Below are 12489 nucleotides of genomic sequence, written 5' to 3'. Positions count from 1 at the left end.
GGTGTTGAAGTCTCCTAAAATGAATGCATTTCATTCTCTTTCCCTCTTTAGTTCTGTTAGCATTTGTTTCACATATGTAGATGATACTGTATTAGGTAAATAGATACTTATAATGGTTATATCCTCTTGTTGGACTGCCCTTTATCATTATGTAATGTCTTTCTTTGTCTCTTATTACTTTCTTTGTTTTGAAGTCTATTTTCTGTAATACAAGTACTACCTACTGCTTTTTTCTCCCTATTGGTTGTATGAAATACTTTTTCCATCCCTTTACTTTCAGTCTGTTTATGTCTTTGGATTTGAAGTGAGTCTCTTTTAGGCAGCATATAAATGGGTCATGTTTTTTTATCCATTCAGTGACTCTATGTCTTTTGATTGGTGCATTCAAACCATTTACATTTAGGGTGATTATCGATAGGTATGTACTTACTGCCATTGCAGGCTTTAGATTCGTAGTTACCAAAGGTTCAAGGGTTACAACCTTACTATTTAACAGTCTAACTTAACTCACTTAGTATGCTATTACAAATACAACCTAGGGTTCTTTTTTGTTTTCCTCCTTTTTCTTCCTCTTTCATTCTTTATATGTTAGGTATCTAACTGTACTCTTTGTCTATCCCTTGATTGACTTTGAGGGTGGTAATTTGATTTTGTATCTCCTTAGTAATTAATTGTTTTACTTTGCTGTGGTTTTATTTTTCCTGGTGACAGCTATTGAGTATTAGGAATATTTCCATCTATAGCAGTCCCTCCAAAATGCACTGTAGAGGTGGTTTGTTGGAGGTAAATTCTCTCAGCTTTTGCTTATCTGAAATTTGTTAATCCCTCCTTCAAATTTAAATGATTACCTTGCTGAGTATTCTTGGTTCAGGTCCCTTCTGTTTGTTTCATTGCATTAAATATGTCATGCCCCTCCCTTCTGACCTGTAAGGTTTCTGTTGAGAAGTCCTATTATAGCCTGATGGGCTTTCCTTTGTACGTGGTCTTTTTTCTCTATATATATGCTTTTAAAAGTCTCTTCTTATCCTTGATCTTTGCCATTTTAATTATTATATGTCTTGGTGTTGTCTTCCTTCAGTCTTTTGTGTTGGGAGATCTGTGCACCTCCATGGCCCGAGACACTGTCTCCTTCCCCAGATTGGGGAATTTTTCAGCAATTACCTCCTCAATAACACTTTCTATCCCTTTTTCTCTCTCTTCTTCTTCTGGCACCCCTATAATGCTAATATTCTTCCGTTTGGATTGGTCCACAGTTCTCTCAATATTCTTTCATTCTTAGAGATACTTTTTTCTCTCTGTGCCTCAGCTTCTTTGTGATCCTTTTCTCTAATTTCCATTCCATTTACTGTCTCTTCTACTACATCCAATCTGCTTTTAAATCCCTCCTTTGTATGTTTCATTTCAGATACGGAATTTCTTAATGTTAAATCTCTGTCCTAAATTTGTTCCTGAGTTCTTGAGTATTTTTCAGTATCTCCATGAGCATGTTTATGATATTTATTTTGAACTCACTTTCAGGAAGATTGGTCAGTTCAGTTTCATGTGGACCTTTTTCTGGTGTTTTGAGATTTTGGTCTGAACCAGGTTCCTTTGATGTTTCATATTTTTATGTGGCGCCCTCTAGTGCTCAGAAGCTCTCGTATTTGGAGCTTTTCAGTACCTAGATTTATGTCAGGGGTCACAGGGGAGCAGCGCTGGTGCCTGTTTTGTGAGGTCTGCTCTGTTCTCCATGTGTATACATACTGGTGTAGCCTTCTTTCCTGTTGCTCTTTCAGGATTAGTTGTAGTAACTATATTTTCATAATATATGTTGGTTTTTTGGAGGAGTTCTCTGTCTCACCTCTTATGCTGCCATCTTGAATCTGTCTCTATTTCTGCATTCTTTTACTTCAATAGTAATTAAGTGATTAAATATGCAGGTAACACAGTAGTATTAATGGCAGTAATAAACTTCCCAAAACACTAATTTGAAGCCATATCAAGTTGAGACTCAAACAGAACTATATTAATGTCTGTAATTAGTGTCATTGCAGATGAAAGGGTCTCCTGTGGCTGCAAGGATGAATTAATCTCTCAAATGCAAATGAAGATAAAATTAATCGCTTATGTCAAGAGGGGTTGTCTGAGACTTCAACTGTCCCTTGACTAAGTTGCAAGGATGTGTTTCTTATATTTGTGTCTTCAGAAAATCTCTGCAGCACCAGTGACCTGAACATAAGTATCTAAATTCAGAGAAGGTTCATCAGCTTGGGCCCTTGGTAAGGCATTTGGAAAGTTTCCCAGTTTGTGTGCTGCATGAGCTGGAGGCAGTATAGTGATAATTAATAAAGTGCCAGACTGAATAACTGTAGGAACTGTAAAAGATGCTAAAATGTTATTGGAGGCACAGACACACTTGTGAACATGTGAAGTTAATTTGTGTGAGGAACATCACATGAGAATGGATAGGACAAGAGAGATGAGATTTTCTTTAAATTCAGATGGGAAGTGCTCTTTAAAAAAAAGAAAGAAACTACTTCTGGTAAGATAATACAGGATTTATTAAATGCATTCCTCCTGTATTCTTATGTATGCTCATATGTGACTTGGAGAACAGTTTAATAACTATGGCATTAGAGTTCTTAATTCCCAAAGGATGGAATTGCTGACATTGCCCTCTTAACCGATTTTTAAATAACAATAACCTCCCCTTAGTGTGAAAGTCACGTGATACTCTAATAGTGAGAGAGATGACCTTGTATTCTCAATGTTGCCCTAAATTCTCCACAGACTGAATTCCATCATGCATCAATAGACAGTAAGGTAATGAGAGGAAAAAGAAAGAATAAGACTAAGAGCAAGGATACTTACCCCACAATATTGTCATAAGGAGGATTGGGGCTTACTGAGAACTATATAGTTACAAGCAGTGGGCAGAGATGAAGAGGTGATAGATTAACGGTAATTCTATAGTTGTTGTTTTCATTATTATTGAAATGGCTTGTTTAAAAACTGAACACACAAATCCTTGAGATGAATCACTGCCAGTGATTATTCTGACTTCTTCTTAAGTGTATTATATGTGAGCTATAAAAGATGGATGTATGTAGGCAAAAACTCTAAATCTTAACATTGCCATATAATATGATTTTCTCCCAGACCACTCTATTACCTTGCATATCTGACTTGAGAGTAAAAGACTAAGGCATTCCAACAACTCTCTGACACTAACTTGGTATCCTACAATTCAGTTCAAGTCTATCTACCCAGAACTAGTGCACCCATATAGATTAAGAACTCAGTGACTTCCCCACTGAAGATTCCAGCTGCAAGTCCTGAGTCCCCAGCCTACATGCAGTTCTGTCTGGCTTGGCTACAAATTTGGTGGTTCCCACAACCCCTCTTCAGGTATGATAATATGCTAGAATGATATAGAAAGTGCAATACTTATGATTACTTGATTATTATGAAGGATACAAATGAAGACCCAGATGAAAAGCAAATAGGGTGAATACAGAAGGGCCCAAGGACAGACTCTGTCTCTGTAGAGTTGTCGTGGGTGCCACCTTCCTTCTGCATCAATATGCTTACCAGCAAGGAACTCCTGTTAGTCACAGTTCAGAGTTTTCATTGTGGTTTCATTACCTACACATGATGGATTATATCATTGGCCATGTGGTTGAATGTCCTCTAGCCTCCCCACCTTCCCTGATCTCCAGGTAGGGCTGAAAGTTCCAACTCTCTAATCAGACATTGGTTATTCTGGTGTCCAGTCCCCTGTCCAGAAGATCACTAGCCACTCCTCCTCTCCTCCATCAGTTGAGTCATCTCATTGGCATAAACCAGGTATGGCCAAAGGGGACTAGTTATATTACCAAATGTTGATTAGTTTGAGTTTCTTATCCTTTCCATCGTGTTTTGAGGATTTCTAAGTATGAAAACCTTGACTTCACTTTCTATTTTTTGTAGAGAACAATCTTGTGGAAACTGCTCTGACATAAGGCATACAAAATTATTTATGTATGTATTTCTCTGCAAAAGCCATGCAAACTATATTTGCCTAGAATGCATATATAGTTTGTATTCTGTAGGTTTTTGATGCATCAACTCGACTTTCCTGCCTTCTCTTTAGATATGAAATGTAACTCTATTTCAGATAAAATCATTTTCCACTCTCAATGTATTTCTCCTTCACTTTATTTTCAATCCTTTCTGATGTCAGGTCTATTCAATGATAGAATTGTACCTCAAAATCAGTCAGGTACAATGTAGATATACATAAAAATATAATCAATTCTGTATTTATGTTGTAACCTGTTTCACTCTGGGAATTTCCTTTAAAGATATTATGTCTTTAATATAAGTGTCTTCTTTTAAATATAAATATGCAACCTTTAAGAGAACAAAACTACAGAGACAGATAATCATGACAAAATGGAATGTCACTATGTCTTTTCCTTTTGATTAATCCAAAATGCAAATATAAAAACATTTTGGTTGCTTAGGAAGTTCAATGAATTTTTGGTATTTTTTTTTCCCATAATGAAAACATTAACATAGCCTTTAAGTGAGATCATCTAAGAAATATGCTAGCAAATTTTTTCTTAATGAAATGTCTAATTCAGCCTCTCTTAGTTTTTATATCTATCTGTGTAAACACACACACATACATGCATATGCATATTTATAATAGGAATAAGACTACCTGTTTCATAGCATTGTGATGAGAATTGAGATTTTTTATATTTGCATATTTAAATGAATGTTAATTGCTGTTTCTAGCTTTTTAAGATAATTGTTTCTTTTTATTTCTAGGTAACCTTCAAAGCATCTAGATATTCAGTTTCACCAGATTTAAAATATGTTCTTCTGGCATATGATGTCAAACAGGTAAAAGAGTGATCTTCCTTGAATAACTTTTCTTGTGATATATTCACTTGGCAAGTCATAGTTTTACTCAGTCATGTACTCACCTAGAGAATCTGAAATAACCCAATATCTGCAGGGGGCATTGATGATCAATATTGCACATGAGAGGTTTGTAGACAGTGTCCTTCCTTCCATACCTGGCCACCAAATCTCTGGGGCAATCTACTAAGTGTCTACAATGATCTAAGTTCATCTCTTTTAGAGGGGAGTGTGGCGGGATTTAGCAAATCTGACAAATAGGCCTTCTGATATTTTCAGGATAGCCTTACCTTGTATTTGCATGTTTCACATATGTATAGATTAGTGAGTTTCCTAATGACTGTGTCCTGAGGGGCAGTGTATATATAGTGGGAAGGTGAAAAATTTATAGTGGTACTAGTAAAATGTTGATTCTGGTCACAGTTAATGGATTATTTGAGGGTATTTTAGCAAAGGCCTTGTGGTTGTAGAAAATTCTGAAAGTAGGACAAGCCAAGGAATCAGTTCTGAGCAAATAAAATGTTTTAATTGCAATTAGCATTTCATTATTCCATGTTAGCTCTTCTGCACAATTAGAGCAATATATATGGTTGTTAAGTATTTTGTACTTAGTTAAATTTGCACTGTTAAGAAGCAAAGTAAATGTTGAAAAGACAATTCAGCAAATTAGTTTCTGTAGAAAATAAATTATTGGAAATCATTCAAGAAAGTTTTATGTGCTTTAAGACAGACAATAAAAATTTATAGAGTTAAGGCAGGAAGCCTCATATAATGCACTGAAAACCTTTGAATACATGAGATTTCACAGTTAAAGGACTTTCTATTTAATAATTTTAGTCTTTTGGAATATACATGTGCTATATTTTTATACTTAAATGTGTAAATATAAATATTTTATATTTATTATTTCATTTAAAATAATTTGCACTGAAAAGGCAAGGATATTATAATCAAAGACATATCTCCCTGTTATAAAGTTTGACCTTTATCCTTTACTTTTGCTCTGTGTTATCTCTGTTCATTGAGATTTTGAAAATCACATGTAATAGTAAGAAAAGTACTTGAGTTTTATAATCAAAAATATTATAATTCCCTAAAATATTTTTAAATGATATTATTTATCTAAAGACTTTTAACTTGAATTGACTGCTATATTAAACTGACAGTGGATTTAAAAGAAATACCAGGTTTCAGTAGCTACAATACTCAAGATCATGTGGAACAAGCACAGTTATAGACATACAGATCAATGAAGCAAGGACCCAAAATAGACTCACATAAATATGCCTACCTGATTTTTGGCAACAGTACAAAAGCAACTCAATGGAAAAGAGTCTTTTCAACAAGTAGTGCTGGATAATTGGATATACATAGACAAAACAAACAAAAATACATGGACCTAAGCCTCAGATGATAGAGAAACTCAAAATGGATTATGGATTTAAATGTAAAATGTAAATCTATAAAACTTTTAGAAAACAATAACAGGAAATATTATCGTCTTGGGTTGGGAATAGAGATTTTAAGCTTCACCTCAATATCACAGTGTGTGCAGGGAAAAACTATTAGTCTGTGAAATATTGTGTTACAAGGATGAAAGTCCAAGCTACAGACCAGGAGAGAATATTTTAAATTCACGTATTCAACAATGGACTAATATCTAGACCGTATCAGGAACTGTCAAGTTAACAAAAAACAAACAAAACAACAATATAATCAGAAAATGGGCAAAGCCATGAAGAGATCTTTTATTGAAAGGATATAAGATGGCTAATATGCGCATGTTCAACATCATTAGCCATTAAGTAAACGCAAATTAAAACAATAATGGAATATCACTACACACCTACAGAATGACTAAAATTAAAAAAAAATGTAGTGACTACACCAAATGATGGCGAGCATGCAGAGAAACTGAATCACTCATATATTAATGTTTGGAATGCATAATGGTACAGTTTCTCTGGAATATAATGTGTTAAGTTAGCTTTGTATATTTGGGCAAAATATGTCAAGATTATCTGAAAATATAATTAACACCAAAAACATACATATGGAACAATCTTAATATTTTTTCTCTCTCTTTTTTTCCTTTGTTTTTTTTTTTGCTTAACTTCAGGAAGAATAAAGATACTTTATGACACACCAATCTCTGGAAGTGAGAGGAAGCTATTATTTTAATAAGTAAAATTCATCAAACTAAATTTCACAATCTTATGCCACTTCATTCATTTATTCATTTTATTTTTTCATGATCTATTAGGCATGAACTACTGGGCTAGACATTATGCATGTGTGTGTGTTTGTGTGTGTGTGCACACACATGCCCACACAAGAGCGAACCATTTCTTTCAAGAACCATGTAATCAAATAGTGGTAATATGACACAAACATTTAATATCCACTACATGCAGCATTGTGTAATGTATCATAGCGCAGAATATTAAAGAACAGAGGAAATTTCTATTCAAGATAATCATGTTGGAGAGGGGAATATATGATGGGATTTGAAGAGCAAATAGGTAAAGATGAATAGGAAAACATTCCAGGTGGGCAGGCAGTATGGGACTTCATGGAAGCAACATTAAGACTTTGAGGACAGCAGTCAGTTCAGGCTAACTAGCCCAAAGATTGACAATTTGGGGGGAAAAATATAAACCTGTAAATATGTTTGATTCCACATTATAGGAGAACTTGAAGCCCATTCTATGTTATGCAGTTTTCACTGAGCCAGCAATTTAGGATCTTTGGTGGCTTCAGAGTAATTAAATGTTATCATTACTCTAGTGTGTGTCTATATGTGTGTTTTTATGTGTGCACATGTGTGTAATGACTATTAACAAAGATGAAAAGAGCTTTTCACATAAAGTCCAACCACCCAAATGCATCCAGTAAAATTTTGAAGTGTTTCATTTCTTCTATTTTTTTTACATATAAAAATAGGGAAACAGGAATTATCATATATTAAGCATTGTTTTAGGAAGGCACTATTATCCTGATTTCAGAGAGGTGAAAAGTCATTCTCAGAAAAGCTGGAAAATGCAATTTGAGACATAGTTACAAATTTGCCCAATGCTTTCAATTAGGAAGTAATAGCTGTACACTTACAAATTGTCTTACACAACGATTTACCTCTTTATCTTTATTGTAAGGCAGCTGAGCCAAACCAGAAAAACTCAATCAAAGTCTGGATTCCTACAATTTACAGATTATCCTTATTATTGGATCTTCGGTACTTCCATATTTTTAAATGTTTAGAAAATATTTTTTAGTATACTCCATTTTTTCTCCTGAATTTAATATTTCTATGGGATGCGTTTATATCCATGGAATTTCTGAATGAAAGGAAATAGAACTTTTTAAAATTGAACTGAAATTCACAGTAATTAACTCAAAATTAAATTTTTTAGAAGTGTACAGTTCAGTGGCATTAGGTACATACAATGTTGTACAACCACGACCTCCTGTCTATTTCCAAAGCATTTTATTCATCCAAAAAGAAAACCCTATATGCATTAATCAAATCACTCTATCACTCTGCGTTCTCCCCTACCTTACTATCTGGTAGCCACCAATCTGATTTCTACTCGTTTACCTATTTTTGATATTTCACATAAGTGGAATCATGCAATATGTGACCATTTTCTCTGTCTTCTTTCACTTAGCATAATGCTTTTGGGGTTTATGCACATTGTAGTATCTATTAGTGTGTCATTCTTTTTTATTGTTGAATAATATTCCATTGTGTGTATGTACCACTGTTTTCTTATCCATTCAACCAATAATGGATATTTGGAGTTTTTCCAGCTTTTGGCTGTTATGAATAGTGCTTCTGTGAACATTTGTGCACAATAACTTTTTGAGTACCTGTTTTCATTTTGGAGGCATTTTTGGAGGTGTGGAGTTTCTGGGTCATACGATAATCCTGTTGAAATTTTTGCAGATCCACCAAACTGCTTTCCAAAGTAACTACATCATTTTATAACCCCACCAACAATGTATGAATTCTAATTTGTCTAATTCTAATAACAATTGTTATTTTGTACTCTTATTATAACTACCTTAGTGTTTATGAATTGGTATATCATTATAGTTTTTGTGTATACCTTCCTAATAACTGATTTTTATCATATTTTCATATGCATGTTGGTGTTTTGTATTTCTTTTTTGGAGAAATGACTATCAAAATTCTTTGCCAATTTTTAATTATTTTCATTGCTTTGTTTTTGGTTTTGCTTTATGTAGTTAATTTTAAGAGCTATTTATACATTCTGGATAGTGGATCCTTGTCAGATACATGATTTGCCAATATTTTCTCCTATTTGGAAGAATATATTTTTAGTTTATTGATGCCCTTTAATGCATATATTTTAAAAATGCTAACAACATTTGATTTATCCATTTTTTTCCCTTGTTGCATATGCTTTTGGTGTCCTATTTAAGAATTGATTGCCAAATTCAAGGTTGTGAAGTTTTGACCTGTGATTTCTTCTAAGAGTTTTATAGTTTTAGTTCTTATATTTGGGTTGTTGATCCATTTTGAATTTTTGTATATTGAGTAAGATATAGGGGTCCAGGTGGAACACATTTTAAGTCTCTTGTTATATGTTGAAACACTATTCTCAAAAATGGCTATGTTGCTTTATACTACTATCAGGCAATGTATCATCTTTTAATTACCATCTTTACCAACATGAAATTATAACTTAAAGTAAAGGTAATTATTAAATTTTAAACTATATATAGCCTATATTCTTACCAAATACTTATACATGTACACAAACACGCACACACACACACACATACAATAAGTATTGGGTTTATGTTTCTCTGCAATAAGTTAGTGACTTTTGAAAAAAGCATTTACTGTCACTCACTATATATAATGGAAATTTCAGATTGGCTTACCTGGGTGGTTATGGCCCAGGATCCCACATGAAGTTGCAATTGCATATCAGCTGGGGTTGCTGTCATCTGACAGCTTGGCTGAGATTGGAGAATACACTTACAAGGTACATCACTCACGTGGATGACAAATTGGTGCTAGCTGTTAGCATGAGGCCTCAGGTTTCTCCTCATGAACCTCTCGCCCTAAAATGTAGTTCCCTTGTTTATTTTGGCTTTTGTTGTTCTTGCTTTCGGTATCAGATTTAAAAAATCATCTCTAAGACCAATGTCAAGTAACTTACTGTCTGTTTCCCTCTGAGAGTTTCATACTTTCAGACCTTACACTCAATCTTTGATCCATTTTGGGTTAATTTTTATGTATGGTGTAAGGAAAGTAGCCCAGTTTCATTCTTTTTATGTAGTTATCCAATTCTAACACCATTCATTGAAGAGACTGTCTTTTCACCATTGTATATTGTTGGCTCCTTTGTTGTAAGTTAATTGACAGTATTTGTGTGACAGTAATTGACAGGTTTAAATCTGTGCTCTCTATTCAGTTCTGTTGATCTATGTATCTGGTCTTAGGATGGTACCTTACTGTTTTAATTACTATAGCTTTGTAGTATAGTTTAAAATCAGGGAGAGTGATGCTTCAACATCTTGTCTTTCAGATGACTGATCCTTTCTTCCATTTCATCTAGTCTGCTATTGAAGCACTCTAGTGTTGCTTTCACTTCAGTTCTTGTATTCTTCACCTCTGTGACTTCTTTTTGATACTTTCTTGTATTTTCCATCTCTTTATTGAAGTTCTCACTGTGTTCATCCATTCTTCTTTCTGGTTTGGCAAGCATTGATGATCACTATTTTGAACTCTTTCAGATAAATTACTTATATCTCTTTCATCAAGGAACCTCTGAAGTTTTTTGTTGTTGTTTTATTAAGGTATCACTGATATACAATCTTATAAAGGTTTCACATGAGCAACATTGTGGTTATTATATTCACTCATATTATCAAGTCCACGCCACATCCCCCCTGACAGTCACTGTCCATCAGCATAGTAAGATGCTGTAGAGTCACTCCTTGGCTTCACTGTGCTATACGGCCTTCCCTGTGAAGCCCATACATTATGGGTGCTGATCATAATGCCCCTTAATGTCCTTCTATATCTCTCCCCACCCACTCTCTTCACCCCCTTCCTTTGGTAACTGTAAGTTCCTTCATGAAGTCTGTGAGTCTGCTACTGTTTTGTTTCTTCAGTTTTGCTTTGTTGTTATACTCCACAAAATAGTGAAATCATTTGGTACTTGTCTTTCTCTGCCTAGCTTATTTCATTGAGCATAATGCCCTCTAGCCCCATCCATGTTGTTGCAAATGGCAGGATTTCTTTTCTTCTTATGGCTGAATAATATTCCATTGTGTATATGTACCACATCTTCTTTATCCATTCATCTACTGATGGACACTTAGGTTGCTTCCATTTCTTGGCTATTGTAAATAGTGCTGTGATAAACATAGGAGTGCATATGTCTTTTTGAATCAGGGAACTTGTTTTTTTCAGGTAAATTCCTGGAAGTGGAATTCCTGGGTCAAATGGTATTTCTATTTTTCATTTTTTGAGGAACTTCCATACTTCTTCCCACAGTGGTTGAACTAATTTACATTAACACCAACAGTGTAGGAGGGTTCCCCTTTTTCCTCATCCTCACCAGCATTTGTTGCTCTTGTCTTTTCAATATTGGCCATCCTAACTGGTGTGAGGTGATATCTCATTGTGATTTTAATTTGTATTTTTCTGATAATTGGTGATGTGGAGCATCTTTTCATGTGCCTCTTGGCCATCTGAATTTCTTCTTTGGGGAAGTGTCTGTTCAGATCCTCCACCCATTTTTTAATCAGGTTATTTGTATTTCAGGTGTTCAGGTTTGTGAATTCTTTATATATTTTGGGTGTTAACCCCTTATCAGATATGCCATTTACGAATATATTCTCTCATACTGTAGAATGCCTTTTTGTTCTCCTGAAAGTGTCCTTTGCTCTACAGAAACTTTACAGCTTGATATAGTACCATTTTTACTTTTATTTCCCTTACCCAAGGAAATGTGATCATGAAATATTGCTTATGTTCTAATTCAAGAAATTTTTGCCTATGTTTTCTTATAAGAGTTTTATGGTTTCATTACTTACATTCAGGTCTTTGATCCATTTTGAGTTTACTTTCATGTATGGAGTTAGACAATAATCCAATTTCATTCTCTTACATGAAGCTGTACAGTTTTGCCAACACAAGTTGCTGAAGAGGCTGTCATTTCCGCATTGTATATCAATGGCTGTTTATAATTACATTAATTGGCCATGTATGTTTGGGTTTATATCAGAGCTCTCTATTCTGTTCCATTGATCTATGGGTTGGTTCTTGTGCCAGTACAAAATTGTTTTGATTACTGTGGCTTTGTAGTAGAGCTTTAAGTTAGGGAGCATAATCCCCCAGCTTTAATCTTCCTTCTCAGAATTGCTTTGGTTATTTGGGGTCTTTTGTGGTTCCATATGAATTTTAGAATGATTTGCTAGAGTTCGTTGAAAAATGCTGTTGGTATTTTGATAGGAATTGCATTGAATCTGTAGATTGCTTTAGGTAGGATGGCCATTTTGACAATATTAATTCTTCCTATCCATGAGCACGGAATGTATTTCCATTTATTGATGTCTTCTATA

At 34.3% G+C, this 12489-nt stretch overlaps 1 protein-coding gene across 4 annotated transcripts in view; it reads left to right on the top strand.

Annotated features, from left to right (window-relative positions):
• Positions 1-12489, top strand: part of DPP10 (dipeptidyl peptidase like 10) — a 1476327-nt gene that overhangs the window by 1181305 nt on the left and 282533 nt on the right. For all 4 annotated transcript variants that reach the window (XM_073241336.1, XM_073241338.1, XM_037017060.2 and 1 more), the window contains one exon: positions 4795-4869. In XM_073241336.1, coding sequence (XP_073097437.1) covers positions 4795-4869 — 75 coding nt within the window. The remainder of the gene's footprint in view (positions 1-4794; positions 4870-12489) is intronic.

This window comes from Manis javanica, chromosome 7 (genome assembly GCF_040802235.1).
Source record: "Manis javanica isolate MJ-LG chromosome 7, MJ_LKY, whole genome shotgun sequence".
Taxonomy (NCBI): domain Eukaryota; kingdom Metazoa; phylum Chordata; class Mammalia; order Pholidota; family Manidae; genus Manis; species Manis javanica.
Note: the sequence above shows the minus strand (reverse complement) of the source record. Positions and strands in the feature narration are given on the sequence as shown.